Genomic DNA, 17,730 nt, shown 5'->3' on the forward strand with positions numbered 1-17,730 from the left:
TTATCAAGGCCTTTATGGTTTATGGAGCACTTTATTTACAACTCTCCAAGGCGGCCAATGCAAGGATTCATTTCCCCACTCTTCAGTTGAAGAAGGAGATTCACAAAGGGGGTGATCTGCTCAAAGCCACATGGCTGAAAATGGGCAGAATTGGTTTTTTGGTTTTTGTTTTTTAGTGAGGCAATTGGGGTTAAGTGACTTGCCCAGGGTCATACAGCTAGTAAGTGTTAAGTGTCTGAGGCCGGATTTGAACTCAGGTACTCCTGATTCCAGGGCCGGTGCTCTATCCACTGTGCCACCGAGCTGCCCCAGAATTGGGTTTTGAAGCCAAGTCTTCTGACTCTCAAGAGTCAGGTGTTTGCGCTGTCAGACAGTTGGATTACCCCTGCGCTAAGCCATTATCTTATCAGAATATAAATCCTGGCTGATGTACGTTGTGCTCTTTGCTATTTCCGTGTCTAACCTAGGAATTTGCTTCACTAGTGACTATCCTCTCCCAAGTAAATGATGTTTCTGAGTTTTCAAAATTGAAACAAAATATCTTCCCTACCCCTTTGGCTAAAGCTATCTGTGGTTTACCTTCTTCATCGATTCAGTTTACTCTAATGCCACTTTTAATCAATTTTCTTATCTCTTAAGTCCAGGTATTTTCTCAACATCTCTCATATTATGGGCAGCTAGGTGGCACAGTGGATAGAGCACTGGCCTTGGATTCAGGAGTTCCTGAGTTCAAATCTGGCCTCAGACACTTGACACTTACTAGCTGTGTGACCCTGGGCAAGTCACTTAACCCTCATTGCCCCGCAAAAAAACCCAAAAAACCCTCCACATCTCTCATGTTAATGACATAGGTAGAGTTCAGTTCATCATAAATAGATCAAGGGATTCTAATCAGATTTCAGGTCTTTTTAATTGTGAACCAGGATTGCAGAAAACAGAGATTCTTGGATGTTGGTGACCATTAGGATCATAGAATCATAGATTTAGATCTGAGAGGAACCTCATAAGACCTCGGGTCCTATTCTTCATTTTACAGATGGGGAAATAGACCGAGAAAAGTTCAGTTCAATCCAACAGAAATTTATTGAGTGCTTGTCCTGTGCAAGGCACTGTATTAGCTGTTAAGAGATTCAAAGATGAAATGAAAAAGAATCCCTCAAGGGAAGGATTATATCTTTTAGAGGATGGGGGTGATTGCAACATATAAATATAGCAAGCATGCTGTGTCCCACTAACCCAGAGTCAGGCAGGCTATATTTGCCCCTTAGGATTCCAGTGGGATTTGGTGTCTCTTGTGTAATCTCACACCAGCTCTGTTTCTTCATCTATTAGTTAGGTGTCAGTAACAAGTGCCTCAGTTCCATCTAATCACTTAGTATCAATTAGTATTAATAGCTAATTAATTAATATCATTTTTACAAAGAACTATCTGCTTTAAAGGTATAGCTAAAGCAAAATTACTTTGAGGCATACTTCTCTACCACTTTGGTCTTTGGGAATTGGCCCAACTTAGCTCAGTTCTCTCGGAGCATTGTCCCACCCAATTCAGGTCCAACATAGCATCAGTACCAGATGGGGTGCCAAGGGTCACTCCCTGCCTCAGAACATAGATGCTGTACTGACTGCCCAGTACAGACCCTATTGTCTTCAATGCTAGGTTCTCTTCCTGATCTTTGAGAATTCACAAACTTGGAGGTTCTTCTTTCACCTGGAACAGATGAGAAATAATGCAGAGGCTAAAGGGCTTTCACAAGTTCACATGGCCTCAGAGGGGAGACAGCACCAAGGACTTTCCCCTTACAGTAGTGTCTCTCGTTCAACACTATAAGTGATGGAATCATACTGTGAGAGTGCAGCCAAAGCCAGAGAGGCAAAAAAAAGGATTAGGCTGATGCTAACTGGGGCCTATTAAAAATGTCCCCTGGGGGCAGCTAGGTGATACTGCAGTGGAAAAAGCACTGGCCCTGGATTCAGGAGTTCAAATCCAGCCTCAGACACTTGACACTTACTAGCTGTGTGACCCTGGGCAAGTCACTTAACCCCCATTACCCTGCCCAAAAATAAATAAATAAGATTTTTTAAATGTCCCCTGGTTCTAGCTAGGTGGTACCGAGTGCTGGCCCTAGACTTAGTAGAACCTGTATTCAAAGCTGACCTCAGGCATTAGTTGTATGACTTTAGACAAACGGTTTTCTCATCTGTCTAATGAGCTGGAGAAGGACAGGGCAAACCACTCCAGTATCTTTGCCAAGAAAGCCCCAAATGGGTTCGTGGAGATTCAGACACGACTGAAACGACTCAACAACAAAAATTTCTAATTGCATGGCCAGTTTTTAAAAGCCTCCTCATAACATGGTCATCAGACTAGAATAAGTCACAGAAAATCTCCACATGTTCCCACAGCCACTCTTCAAGGTGCCTTCATGCCACATTGTCATGACCCTCCCCAGAAGCAGAAGCCTCAGTTTCCCCATTTGAGGAGATGCTGTCCCAGGAATTCTGCACATGTACCAGACCTCTGTTACACAAGTACATGAGTATATAGGGAGTCATTTGTGAAGGTGAGAGAGGTGCAGCTACTGAAGAGGAAAAAAATGGCTTCCCATAGGAGATAGGAAATGAGATGAGCCTGGGAGGAATCTCGAGATGGTGGTAAGGAGACCACTGTACAAAGTCATAGACATGGCAGTGGCTTTAAACAAAAAATCACAGAAGGGGCTTGGATCTGAATTCAGGTCATCTGTTTTCACTTTTTACCTCTGTTCTTCCTCATCTTCTGTTCATACACCATCCTGCATGAGTAGAATTCATGACATGAATGCATATTTAGATGGCACTTGGAGCTTCACTGAATCTTTTCCTCAGGACTGGATCAGCCGGGCACCATAGTACACAGAATACCAGGCCTAGAATCAGAAAGACTGATCCTTCCTGAGTTCAAATCTGGCCTCAGACACCTACTTGCTGTGTGACCCTGGGCAAGTCATTCACTTGCCCTCTGTCTGAGTTTCTTTATCTATAAAATGAGAATGGTAATGCCTACCTCACAGCATTGTCGTGAGGATCTAAAGAGATACAATTTGTAATAAAGCTATATAAACACTAGCTATCATCATTATTATTATTTCAGCTTTGATGTAAATCACAGAAGATAATAACTTTTTAGAAATAATCTTGGAAGGTGATAGCCTATTCAATTTTTGTGCTTTGTAAGTAAAGTCCTGATAAAGTATTATAGCATAAATTTCAGCTATTTTCATTTTATTGTTATTGTTATAACTGTGAATGGAAGCAAAGGGGAATGACTTCACAGGGAGGGAAAAGAGAGGAGAGTGAATGAGCATCTCAACTGAATTAGTGATTTTCCCCCTTTTTTGCACTGGCATCCACAAAATGTTAAAAAAAAAATTATAGGGGAATGCCTCCTACATGTTGAACCATCATCTATGCAGGATTTACTGAGGGACCTATTTTTAAAAAATCGTTCCAGACAAGAAGCCATGGATGGATTTTAGTCTTCACCAAGTGGGAGGGGAGTAATGCTCACACTAATAAAGTGAGAGCCATCAAAGTACTTGAAGTACCATTTAAAGAGAGAAAAGGGGATTATGTAAACCAGAAGCAACATGAGGTGGTTTGTATAATGGAAAGAACCCTAGATTGGAAATCAAGAAACCGAATTTTTGATTCCAGTCAACTCATTAAGTCTTTTTCCTCTCACCAGGCCTCAGTTTTCCTTCTGCAAAATGAAGGGATCGAAATAGATGATTTCTCAAGTCTCCTTCAGGTGTGTGGGAACATGAGAAACAATTCTCATCCCCTTCCTGCTACTGATTTTCACCCTATGCTAAAGAGCATACACAATTTTAAATGGTACCCACAGATTTCACCTCACCATCCTTACTTCTGTCCACTGTTAGATTTATAAAGTACTCAAGCTAAATCCCTTGGTGTTTTTTTCCCCTGAGTTGTGCTATTTTTTTGGCCCTAGAGACCAAAGCATTTCTATCTGCGTTCACTACGAGAACACAAGAAGCTTCAGAAAATTACAAGGGCCCATCATGCCTTGGAACTTTTCTTTATTGCTGTATGAAAAGGGCACTGAACCAGAAGGCATAAGACCCACGTTACAATCCTGTCCTGCTGCTATCTGCTAAATGACCTTGAGGAAACCATTTAATATCTCTGGTCCCAGATTTCCCTTGTGCAAAATGAAGGAGCCTGGCTAAATGTTCTCTAAGGGATTAATAATAGCATCTACCTCCCCGAATTGTTGTAAGGATAAAATGAGATCATGATGCTAAAGTGCTTAGTAAATGTTAAGGTGCTATAGAAATACTTATTATTTGGGGTTTTTTTGGTTTTTGCGGGGCAATGGGGGTTAAGTGACTTACCCAGGGTCACATAGCTAGTAAGTGTCAAATGTCCGAGGCCGGATTTGAACTCAGGTCCTCCTGAATCCAGGGCCGGTGCTTTATCCACTGTGCCACCTAGCTGCCCCCAGAAATACTTATTATTATTATTGTTGTTGTTCTAAAACTCCAACGCCACACACATAAGTTAGCCTATCCCTGTCCCCTGGTTAACCAAGCTCTGGGGTTTGCATTAACAAATGGCACGTTCGTTTGACTCTGTTGATAAAATGTTAAAAATTCAATTAGCTTTCTCAGTCCCTAGTGAAAATAAGATTGTCTCTGATCCAAAATAGTTATTTTTGTGTTTTGACCTAATAAATTGCCTTCCTAAGAAAACAAGTTTGTTGCTGTGCTAATTATACTTAACCTTGGATTGTAATGGCATCATGACAAAGTAAGGAAACTTGGTTAAGAGGTTAGCTGTGTAGTCAGAAGGAGGGCCCTTTCTCCTAGGATCAGAAGCTAATTAAATTCTCTACATCATTGATTGCATTTGTAATGGCCATTGACTCAAGTTTTCAAGATTTCCTTGGGTTTCAGTACTGACACTTTACTTAAATAATCAACAGTCTGTTTGTAATGAGATAGCTACCTTACTCCGACAAACCATTAAGTAGATTTAAGAAGTGTTAAGCTTCTGATAAAACATCCTGAACTCTTTCAAGAGAGAGTTGCATCATGATTTGATTTCCAGCTTTATGACAAGCTCTTTATATCATTGTAATTATTTATCCTTCTGTTGTACTGATGAATATGGTCAGAAATTGAGGTGCATCTTATATGTTTGGTTTTGCAGGGCAGTGAAGGTTAAGTGACTTTCCCAGGGTCACACAGCTAGTAAGTGTCAAGTGTCTGAGGTTGGATTTGAACTCAGGTTCTCCTGAATCCAGGGCCGGTGCTTTATCCACTGCACCACATACCTGCCTCCATCTTATGTGTTTTTTTTTTCTTTTTTTAAAAATTATTGTGCTGGTAGTTTTCTGGGGGGGAAAAAAAACTAAACATAAAATGTAGAATGAGGAGGCTACATGGCATTGTTTGTCTCAGCAGCATCATCTGTAAAATGGGGATAATAATAAGCGCCTACCTCCCGGGGTTGTTTTGAGAATCAAATAAGGTAACTCTCAAGTACTTAGCACAGTGCCTGGCACACATAGGTACTATATAAGCATTGATGACAGCGTTGGTGATAATGATGGTGGTGGTGGTGTCAAGGACATTTATATTGTGAATGGGTATTATAAGGATTCCAATTCTCTTCATGGGTTTTTAACTGGAAGATTCCATTTCAACTAATCATAGGTATAGCCAGATAACCAAGAAAAGGCCATTGATGTTTATTTAAAGATTCTTATTTGTGTGTGTGTGTGTGTGTGTGTGTGTGTGTACTCATTGTAGTATGATGAATAGGCCCTTAGATTTAGGGCTGGAAGGGATCTTCAAGGTCACCTACAGATATCTTTTCATATTACAAATGAGCAAATTGAGGCCCAGAAAGTTTAAGTGACATATCCAAGGTCATAAAGGAGATGAGAATGATGTTAAGAATGCAAACCCAGGAGACTGAAAGGTTAGCAATGTCCTCAAAAGAAAGAGGACATTTCAGAAGAGAGTTGATGGGGGAGATATTATATATCTTGTTGTAGACATGTTAAATTTGAAATATCTGTGAGTCAGCCGGTTTGAAATGTCCAGTGGAAAATCTGATGCGCCACAAAAGCTCAGAAGAGAGAATGAGGCTTGGATAGATATTATTTGTTCTTTAAGGAAGTGCTGAATCAACTAACTTCTTTGCTAACAAAATAGGCCAGGGAATTTTTTTTTAAGCAAGAAAATAGAAAGATCTTGTTTTTGAAGTCACATCTATATCCAGTGTGTTACAAGTATTATATTTGTAGATAATTTCAAAGGTCCATGATGCTTTGTGAAATTCTTTATTGTCAATAAAGAAACCTATATTTAACATCTTGTAAATCCCTTAACAGCTAGTGGTTCATTAGTTTGCCCTTAAAATGAAAGCTAATCTCTCTGGCATTGAGTCTACAGAAGAAAGTGTCTACAATTACTTCCAAGGGCAGCTAGGTGGCACAGTGGATAGAGCATTGGGCTTGAAATAAGAAAGATTCATCTTCTTGAGTTCAGATTCTGGCCTCAGACACTTACTAGCACTGTGACCCTGGGCAAGTCACTTAACTCTGCCTCAGTTTCCTCATCTGTCAAATAAGCTAGAGAGGGAAATGGCAAACCATTCCAGTATCTCTGCCAAGAAAACCCCAAATGGGATTGTAGAGTCAGATACAACAGAAATGATTGAACAGCAGCAACACAATTATTTCTAAATAAAACCTATTCCAGTACTATTTAATCTGAAACAATATCTAATCTTGGTATCCCAGCTACTTTGGCAGCCCGGTGGTTTTTTAGATGCATAAATTAAAATACATAGGATTATAACAGAAATATTCTATTAGAACACAGTTCTTAGGGAGGTGGGAGGGGAAGTAAAGAAGGAGAAAAATCTGGAACTCAGAATGTTGAAAACTATCTTTACATGTAATTGGAAAAAATAAAATACTATTTCCAAAAAATAAAATTTAAAGAAACACAGTTGTCAAAATATTTTTTTAAAGTTCACAGGGGCAGCTAGGTGGCGCAGTGGATAGAGCACTGGCCCTGGAGTCAGGAGTACCTGAGTTCAAATCCGATCTCAGACACTTAACACTTACTAGCTGTGTGACCCTGGGCAAGTCACTTAACCCCAATTGCCTCACTAAAAAAAAAAAAAAAGTCCACAGACTCCCATTTAAGAATCCCTGATGTTAATATTAGTCTGTGTTTGTTCCTTTTTCAGGTTATTTGTTTCACTATTAGCCCCCAAAATAAACACCTTGAAATTTATAAACTTCTCATCACTTGAAACTCTCTTTTCAGTTAGACAACTCGTTGGAATACCAATTTCAGTCCTTGGGCTAATACTACCTGATTACTCCCCTAGTAGAGTATGATCATTTTCCTGTTAGATGATGAGAACTTTTTTTTTTTTTTGGTGGGGCAATGAGGATTAAGTGACTTGCTCAGGCTCACACAGCTAGTAAGTATCAAGTGTCTGAAGCCGGATTTGAACTCAGGTCCTCCTGAATCCAGGGCCAGTGCTTTATCTACTGTGCCACCCAGCTGCCCCAGATGATGAGAACTTAAAACTGCATCACAGCGAAGTAATTTACTGCTCACACTGCCAATCCTAGTGGAGTAAGACACATAATCCAAGCTTGATTTACAACTCCAAGGCTTTAGCTCTGACCGCTTCAGAACACAGCCTCTTCCTATGGGTATTGGACAGTGTTGGAGGGATTCGGTTTGAGACATTTTTCTACTAAGGTACTAAACTGACTTTTAACTGCAGGGGAGAAAGGGAATAGGGAGAGTTGTAGGGAGTAATAATGAAACCGAAAATCTTGTCTTTATGAGAGAGGCAAGCATACACCATTATGTCAAATGCATTGTTTCAGTTAATCTTTTTTTGGGAGCAGTATTTCTTACTCAGTTAGCTGGTTCTTTGTACCTCAGGAGACGTTTTATTAACAAGCTGCTAAAATCTTACAAGCATCCAGGGCTGCAGGGGAATCGTGTATCTGGTAGAAACAAACAAGCACATTGTGCAGCTTGGGGAGTCGGTGTGGAACAGGGCACAAAAAGATAAACCCAGTATACGAGATTTCAAACTTTGGGCAGGAGAAAAGAGCAGAACTTGAACACTGTAATTTTATACAATTAGTCAAAATAAAGATGGAAACCTGCTGGGATCAAGGGAAGTTATCTTTTAAAAGGCAGTGCAGAAGTCCTGCATTTTGCCATTTCTTTCTTTATTTGTGCCCAATGTAACAACATGCCAGGAACTACAGGTGCAAACAGAGTTAATTAATATTGGGATTACATTTTTATGAATAAAGTGGTATTTAAAAACACCAGAAAGGGCACACGTGACTGGGAAATGAAGGAAGTTAGTTATGTAGAAAAAGAGCAAGGGATTAGATGGATAGGTCAAAGGCTAAAATGGATATTGAAAAGTCAGCTCATTTATAGAGCTTCTGTGAGTGAATTGTGACAGGGCATAAATAAGAGGACTTCAGTGGGTTACAATCTACACAGGTGGAAGGAGTACCTACAAGCATAAGACCATGAATCCACCAAAGTATTAATATTTTTTTAATCAACACTGGGATCATCTCACCACACAGAGTCAAATAAAGGAACACTTCAGTAGTTCAGTGACTTGTGATTCTTTCCCTGTATATGTTTTTTCTAACAACACAGACTAACTCCTCTGTGACTTAAGTGAAATTTTAGAAGTTGCTGTAACTATAGGGTGATCAGCCTGAGGACCAATCTGATGATGAGTCCCCAGCCTTATAGACATATAGTCTGTTAATTAGCCCATACTCAAAGACTTTCCAGGTTGGTAGATGACCTAGAATTGATGCTGCACTCAGTGGCATACCTTTGAGAACTGAGAGTCAGTGGTGAAGCATACGTAATGCTCAATCGCTTTACACCTCAGTAAAAATCCTCCATCATTAACACCTGTTTTGTCAAGTAGTACAATGAGATAAAAACAGAAACCTTTGTCCTAAATAATCTGACCACTGCAGGAACCCTTGGAAGTAAAGGAAGTCACCCTTACCATCAAAAATCCTTATTCTATGTTCACCTTTCTAAGAAAAGATACTCTTGGCATAAGACAGTTTCCTGTCCTGTATCATTGCATTATTATTTCCTTCCCTTTTTTGATTTTGATGTCTAAGCTTACATGATTATGACCAGCCTTCCTTTGTGCACGATCTGTCTCTTTCTTCCTGGGCTGATTGCTGTATTGTTCCCTTGACCTAAAAGTTCTGCCAGTTAAGTTCATTTGTGTGATAGGGATTTCTCCCAAGTGGTAGTCTTTGAGTTCAATTTTCATTTTGCTCTCTGGTTCACTATTTCTAGACAATTTTTTTTTTTTTGTGAGGCAATTGGGGTTAAGTGACTTGCCCAGGGTCACACAGCTAGTAAGTGCTAAGTGTCTGAGGCCGGATTTGAACTCAGGTACTCCTGACTCCTGGGCTGGTGCTCTATCCACTGCGCCATCTAGCTGCCCCCATTTCTAGACAATATTAAAAAATATTTTTTAAATATGTGATCCAGATATTTTGTCTAACCATGTTTTTCTGAGAGGTAAACAATTCTTAAATTATCTCTGTTCTCTTTTCTGGGTCAGTTGTTTTTGAGAGATATCTCATGTGGACTTTTAATTCTGTTCTTTTGACTTTGCTCTAATTTTTTGTCACATATTTGAATTGTTTAGTTGTTTCTTGATTTTCCCTTAAATTATCTACTTTGCTATCTTTTTCTCACTTCCTAAATTTTTCTTTTCTCAATCTTATTTTTATTGACATCTTTTGTTTTTACATCACCATAACTTCTAAATATTATCCCTCTCTCCCCTACTTCACCTGGCAAATTACTGTTTATAATAAAGAATAAAAAAACTATAGCCAAGAGTGTGTGCAATATTCCACGTTTCTAATGCACCACCTTTGCAGAAGAGAGGAAAGTGAATTTTCTTAACTTGAAGCAAAGCTTTTAAATTCCACAGATCTCAGTTTAATTTTTATGTTTCTGGGGGCAGCTAGGTGGCGCAGTGGATAGAGCACCGGCCCTGGAGTCAGGAGGACCTGAGTTCAAATCCGGCCTCAGACACTTAATACTTATTAGCTGTGTGACCCTGGGCAAGTCACTTAACCCCAATTGCCTCACCCAAAAAAAAATTTTTTTTTATGTTTCTGCTTATGTTGTTGTGGTCATCCTGTATGGTTTTGCTTATTTCCCTCTATATTTGTTTCTTTTGAGTTTTTTCACAAAGAATTCTAATTTTACCCCTTATCACTTTGTTTTTTTTTTTTAATTAGGCATTCTGGTTACTTTCAGAGTTCTTGTGGACAGTCCATTCCTAGATTTAGAGCCAGAAGCCACTTTATTGGTCATCTAGTCTAGCTCTTTCCTTTTAGAGATGAGGAAATTAAAACCCAATGCTGTTTGATAGACTTACCAAAGGTCCCATAGGTAAGTGGTCTAGTCGGGATTAAAATTTAAATCAAAATTTTCTGACTGAAAATAAGTACCTACTTTGTGTAAGGCTGGGGAAACGTATAAGGAAAAAAAAAAAGACATCGCCTTCCCTCAAGGAGCTTACATTCCAACTGGGGAAGACAACACACAAAAAGAAACTGAAAAAGGGAGGGAGTCTGGAGCACAACCCCCAGTTTGGGACAGGATGTTGAAGTCATGCAAGCAGAGTGGCTAATAAAGAGACATGCGGGATTTCAAGTCCTCTCTATACAGGGAAGCTCGGGGGGAGTTGTTTTGTTCTGCTTTCCAGCCCTCTTCTAATCAGAGGAGCTGAAGCAACTGAGAGTCCTGATGAGGCATGAGGACCACGGCTGAAGCAACCTCCAAGGTGATGAGTTTCCTGGTGATGAACTTAAGCTGGAGGGTAGGTGCATGACGCTGCTGCTGGTGTAAGAACCAATCGAAGCAGAGGGTGGCAAATGAGTTCTTCCTGTAGCATCACACCGACTCTCCATGTTTCCATTCAATCAGCCCTCTGCTGGTTGGTTCCCTGCCAGTCTTGATTCCTGAGTGTTTGCAAGGTAACCTAATCCCATGGGCCCTCAGTAGGTAGCAGTTCCTTCCCTAATGTTCACATTCTTTTTTTCACCCCGGAGATTCAGCTTGTAGTTAATACAGAATTATTCTCTTCTGGAGTTTTACCCAAGGATTGTCTTAACTCATGGGTGGCAAACTCAAATAGAAACAGGGGCCATTAATCCGTACACAAGGATCCTAGTGGGCTTTAAATTATGTTTTATTGTATATTTATGCTAAATATCTCTCAATTATATTTCAATTCTTCACCTCCGTCTTAACTTAGGCTCCCCCCCGGTTTCTTTTGACTTCTTGCAAGGACGAAGCGACACACTTGGCGCGCTGTCGACAACCTGAGTCCCCTGTGGTTTCTTCTTGCTCTTTTAGCGATGTTCCCTCTGTTTAGGAAGGCCTTGAGCCGCTTTTCGGTTCACAGCTTTCACCAAACCATTGAAAGGCAGAACCACCAGGACAGGCTGCCCAATTTTCATGATAAGTATGGCACCCCAGTATTGCTAAGTGGAGCCACTTTCTGTCTTGCCATTTGGGCATATGCGGCCATCCAGATTGGAATCAAATGGAACCTGTCCCCTGTTGGCAGAGTTGTCCCAAAAGATTGAAGGAGCCAGTAAAGGAGAAATTCCTTTCATCAAAGCTGGCGTCTATTCTGGATTGTTCCAAAATTAACATACGAAGTAAAGGTAGTCTGTTAATCAGTTGTAACGTGGCATTATTAATGTAATAAAAATGCATTTGAAATCTTAAAAACAAACAAAAAAAACCTTAGGCTCCCCCCCCCACACCCTTGTATTAGGAGTTTTCCTTTGTGTCTTCATTTTCTTAGTCTTTGCTGTTTTCCCTTCCTCCATTTAAATGTCTGAACTTCCTTTAGTTATGGACTGGAGAGCTGGGGTTGAATTGCCACCTAGCTGCAATCTTTACTAGGGATGGCTTATGCCAGTCCGCCCCATCTACTGATCTAGACCCGGTCCTGAAGGCTGAGGACTCCAAAGGCAGCGACTCTCCTACATACCTGCTCACTGTCCTTACTGAGGGATCTGTGTGCATCTCTAACAAACAGTTGCAGTAGTTGTAGACAGCAGGGGCTGAAGGCTGAGGGATCTGACTGGAAGGCTCTGCATGCCTACACCTACCTGCTTGTATAACGCAGCTATAGAGGAGCAAAGACAGGTGAGCTGCTTTCCGTAGGAGTAGCAAGAGTTAATTAAAGTGGATTCATTCACCAGAAGAGTGTCACGAGGAAATTCTATGACTGAGCCTGTTTCAAACACATGAAACCAAGTTTCAAAGTAATTTTCTAGTAACCACAAAATTGTCAATATTAGCAATTGTCAGGCTTTCTGAAAGATGTTCCAAGCAAAGGGGTGTAAACCAAAATTCCTTTCCAATGGAGTTTAACAAATAAAAGATGTGGGGAGGGGGGGAGGTTGTGAGCTTGTTAAACCATCCTTCTGAGAAAAATAATTTCTTTTGGGAAAACTAGTCTGATCTTCTTAGCTAATTATAGCCAAAGTAAAGGTCTCTTCTTTTTTAAATTGTTCTTGTCCAAGTTAGTATGATGACTTTCAAAGGTATTATCAACTTAATCGGTTCCATAGTATTATAATAGTAATGCTTTTAGGTATAATTACCACTTTTTTCACTGGGCAATGAAGGTTAAGTGACTTGCCCAGGGTCACACAGCTAGTAAGTGTCAAGTGTCTGAGGCCAGATTTTAACTCAGGTCCTACTGAATCCAGGGCAGGTACTTTATCCACTGTGCCACCTAGCTGCCCCCTATAATTACTACTTTAAATAGAGTTCTTGGTTCCACCCAAACAGAAAGAGAAGCATTCCTCTCTGATAGGTTTTCATTAGAGGCAACTAGATGGTGCAGTGGATAGAGCTGAACCTGAAGACATGAAGAACTCAGTTCAGATTTGGCCACATCAGCTGTGTGACCCTGAGCAAGTCACTCAACTTTTGTCTCCCTTAGTTTCCTCATCTATAAATTGGGAATACAACCCCCAGGGTTGTTGTTGAGGATAAAATCAGATTTAAAAAAAAATAATAAACATTTTATTTAAAGTTTTGAATTCCAAAATTTATCCCTCCTTCCCTCAATCCCCTCTCCACTCCCTGAGGCAATAAGCAATCAGATATAGGTTATACATGTGCAGTTATGTAAAACATTACCATATTAGTCATTTTGTATAAGAAAACTTGAATAAAAGAAAAAAATGAAAGAAAGTAAAAAATAGCATGCTCCAATCTATGTTCAATCAATATCAGTTTTTTCTTTGGAGGTGGACAGTATGCTTCATCATTAATCCTTTGGGATTATCTTGGATCATTGTATTGCTGAGAATAGTTAAGGCATTCATAGTTCTTCATCAGATGATATTTATTGCTGTCACTGTGCACAACTTCTCCTGGTTCTGCTCACTTCACTATACATCAGTTCATACAAGTCTTTCCAGGCCTTCCTGAAATCATCCCGCTTGTCATTTCTTATAGCACAATATTCCATCATCATCATATACCACAGCTTGTTTAGTCATTCTCCAATTGATGGGATTTAAAAATCAGAGATTTTTAAAGTGCTTTGTAAACCTTAAAGCACTGTATAAATGCTGGTTTTTATCATCACTGTCATCAGGTAGAATGCTTTATACTTTAAAAATCTGTACCTCTGCTTTCCACCAGTTAAATCAGATATTCCATCTCTCCTAAAAGTGGCATATTTATAAAAGTCATATTTCCTTGAGACTCAGGTTACCTCAAAAACCAGGTTGTGAGAATCACTGATTTATTAAGAGGAAGATTTGAACAATTCTTGGAAAACCGGTTGTGCACACTAAGGATTAAGGGTCTATACAAGCCTGCCATTGAGCATGCACCTCCTTTCCGTGCTAATTAATGATCAACACATGGTGATGAGATCAGATTCATTTCTCATATAAGAGCCAGAGACATAGACCTGGGTGACCATTAGTCACTCCAGTGACCAGGGGAGTACAAAGTTCTCACCACCTTTTGGAAAAGCTGTCCAAAGTGACTGGTGATGGCTAGACAGCATCATCTTTGATATTTTATTAGCATGAATGATTTCTTGTTGTTTCTTAAGCTGGTCCAATGTCCCCTAGATAAGATATGTCAAATAGCTAGAAATGGGGACCAATAAAACATGCATAAAGATTGCTGCAGGCCGCATATTGATTGAGAAAACCACATGTTTATATATTTATTCTTTTTTTAAAAAATTAATACATCAAGGGGCAGCTAGGTGGCTCAGTGGATAGAGCATTGGCCCTGAAGTCAGGAGTACCTGAGTTCAAATCCAGCCTCAGACACTTAACACTTACTAGCTGTGTGACCCTGGGCAAGTCACTTAACCCCAATTGCCTCACTAAAAAAAAAAAATTAATACATCAACACATTAAAATCAGATAAGAATCTAGTTTGGGCCACACTCAGGACTGTGAGAGCCACATGTTTCAAACCTTTCCCCATGACCATCCTTTCTAGGTATCCAGATAACAGCTAGATTCTTCTGTGATGTTTGCTTTTGCTTATTTCACTTTGTACTAGTTCTTGTACATATTTCCATATATCTCGATATTCATCATTTCCTACAGGACAGTAAAATTCCATTACATTTGTGTACCACAGTATAGCTATTCTCCAATCAATGGACATCTGTTTTGTTTCCAGTTCTTTGTTACCCAAAAAGTGCTTCTCTAAACATTTTTTTTTAAATATATGGAGCCTTTTTTTTTATTAGTAACCTTCTTGGGTATGTGTCTAGCAGGGGAAGCTCTGTGTCAAAGGGTATGAACATTTTAGTTGCATAATTCCAAATTGCTTTTCAGAATGGTTGTGCTTTTTCACAGCACCACCAACAATGCATTAGTATTTGTGCCTGTACTTTGACAGCCTCTTCAATATTGACCATTGCCTTCTTTTGTTATCTTTGTTAGTTGTGAGATAAAAACTCAGAATTGTTTTGCTTTGCCTTTATTGTTAGTCACCTGGAGAATTCTTCCATAAGGTTGGGAATAGTTTGCAACTCTTTTGATAACTCATATTGTTGCTCAGTTGTCTCAGTCACATCCGACTCTTGGTGACCCCATTAGGGTTTTCTTGGCAAAGATACTAGAGTGGTTTGCCATTTTGTTCTTCAGCTCCTTTTTCAAATTATGAAACTGAGGCAAACAGGGTTAAGTGACTTGCCCAAGTCACACAACTATTAAGTGTCTGACCCCAGATTTAAACTCAGATCTTTCTGTAGGCTCAGCACTCTATTCACTTTGCCACCTAGCTGCCCCACAATGCTTCTGTACTTTAACTATTTACCTATGAGGAATGGGCTTTGGTCTTTATTTCTGTGAATTATCTGGATATGTTTGATACCATCTCTATTACTCTTTTTTTTTTTTTTTTGGTGGGGCAGTGAGGGTTAAGTGACTTGCCTAGGGTCACACAGCTACTAAGTGTTAAGAGTCTGAGGCCAGATTTGAACTCAGGTCCTCCTGACTCCAGGGCCGGTGCTCTATCCACTGCGCCCCCTGGCTGCCCCTCTCCATTACTTTTGACATAATTCTTACACCACTATTTTAAACATTTGTGTAAAATGTAAAATTTGTGCCTTTTTCATTACCCTTACTTCCATCATCCAGAAATATTTTTAAAAATTTAGGTGAGTTCTCTATTGTGGTTATATTAAACTCTTTAGCCAACTCTTTTTTTTTCCCCTCAATGGAATTGTATGAAACAAATGTATTCATTTGGCTTAATAATTTTGATGCCTTCTTTGCAAAGGTGAGAAGTATTTTATATACAGTCAGACACAGTCAAGATTTTGTTTGATTTTATTTTTACAAGGGAAGACTAAGTAGGAGGGTGGAGAAAGTTCTATAAAATGAATATGCTTACAATAAAAAGTATCAATAAAAATAAATTTTCAAATGTGCTGAATCTAGTTGAATTAAACCATATCTTACTATATTACAGATTTGGCATGGATTTATAAAATGCAATATTTATAAATTATAAATTGAATATATATTGAATTAAATATAAATTTAATTACAAAAAGAGTTAATACATTTTCATTCATATTTTTATTGTTTTTAAATTGAGGGGTATTAAAGGTTTTTTTTTCCTTTTCTCATATTGTTATCGTATTTAACAATGTTTAACTTCTTAAGGCCAGCAAGTACATTTTTAAATCTTTATCCTGCTCCAAAACTGTAAGCATTCTGTAATATAACAACTCTCTTTAGTAACCATGCTTTTATGGTTTACTAAATATTTTTCTGACAACTCCATAAAATAGGTAGTTTATATATCATGGCTTATAATTTTAAAGATGAGAAAACTAAGGCTCAGAGAGATTACTCTGTGGTCACTTAACTAGAAACTACCCATTCTCACTGTCTAGACATCTAGAATCAATCAAGCATTTATTAAGTGCTTACTGTATACTCAGCACTGAGTTGAGTCCTAGAGATACAAAGAAAGGCAAAAATAGCCCCTGCCCTCATGAATTTTATGTTCTAATAGAGAAAGACAACATGTAAATAAATAGGTGCCTTTAGTATACATACAGATCAGATGAAAGATAGCTTTGGAGGAGAAAGCTTTAGAAGTGAAAGAAAATGAAAGACTTAAAAAAAACCCCACCAAACCAACAACCACCATCTTCCAGTACTGTATCATTGGTGCAGCTACTTCTAAACCACATTTAGGATCCCCAGCAGTAAAAGTGAAATTTGTGCTTGAGTTTCAGATCTCTCATTTCAAGTCAGAAGAATTATAGGAAACATTAGGCCCTATGGGAAGGAGCAGCACTCACAACAGAGACAACAAATGAGATGAAGCCCTTGAAAGATCATCCAGATTTAAACAGATGGTGGTTCTGTCCCCATAGGAGTTAGGGCATATTGGTCTTAGGGCAAAGTGCCTATTCATTAGCTAATTGACCTAAATAAATGAGTCATTTACACCTGGGCACAGGAAGAGAGGAGAAGTGTCTATTAGGGGAGCAAAAGGGATGGAGGTGGGAGTCAGGGAGATTATGGGGCAGCTTAAAACATATTTAGGGCATAAAGTATTGTTGATTGGGCATAAAGTTGATTGACAAATGGATCTTTTCAGCCCAGAGCTAATCTTCAAATACTAAGGGAGGTATTAACCAGTGGTCCATTCAGAAATTAGTTTCTCTTCATACTTGATAGAAGCTAGTTTGTTTGACTAACTAACTGCACCTGGATTACAAACAAATCATGGTTACTAATTTTAAAAAAAGAAAACAGCCCTTGTTTGGATTTCATAAATCCTTCATTTCATATCAAGGAACCCTCAGTCAACACTTTGCTTGGGTTATATTCTGTAAGGAAAGCTTAAAGGTTGCTTAAAGTAACATTTAGCTTGAGGAATTGAGTAAAACAGAAGATTATTCATGAATTTACTGTTTGTTAGTTACATATATACATGGGAACATCTCTACATATTATATGCATGCACAAATCTAGGTGCATATTTGCCAACAGCTGGTAAAGATGTATGTTTACCTTCCTCCAACTGTGTTGTGGCCGCATTCTCCTTCTCCTAGATTTAAAAATGCTGA

At 39.1% G+C, this 17,730-nt stretch overlaps 2 protein-coding genes across 2 annotated transcripts in view; both read left to right on the plus strand.

The window, feature by feature from the left end:
* WWC2 (WW and C2 domain containing 2) overlaps positions 1 to 17,730 on the plus strand; it is a 260,377-nt gene that overhangs the window by 236,508 nt on the left and 6,139 nt on the right. The gene's annotated exons all lie outside the window — the stretch shown is intronic.
* Positions 11,462 to 11,817, plus strand: LOC122731468 (cytochrome c oxidase subunit 7B, mitochondrial-like). Its single transcript, XM_043971595.1, has one exon. It carries the CDS (start codon positions 11,489 to 11,491, stop codon positions 11,717 to 11,719), a length of 231 nt encoding a protein of 76 aa, XP_043827530.1. The 5' UTR covers positions 11,462 to 11,488; the 3' UTR covers positions 11,720 to 11,817.

This window comes from Dromiciops gliroides, chromosome 6, assembly GCF_019393635.1.
Source record: "Dromiciops gliroides isolate mDroGli1 chromosome 6, mDroGli1.pri, whole genome shotgun sequence".
NCBI lineage: Eukaryota > Metazoa > Chordata > Mammalia > Microbiotheria > Microbiotheriidae > Dromiciops > Dromiciops gliroides.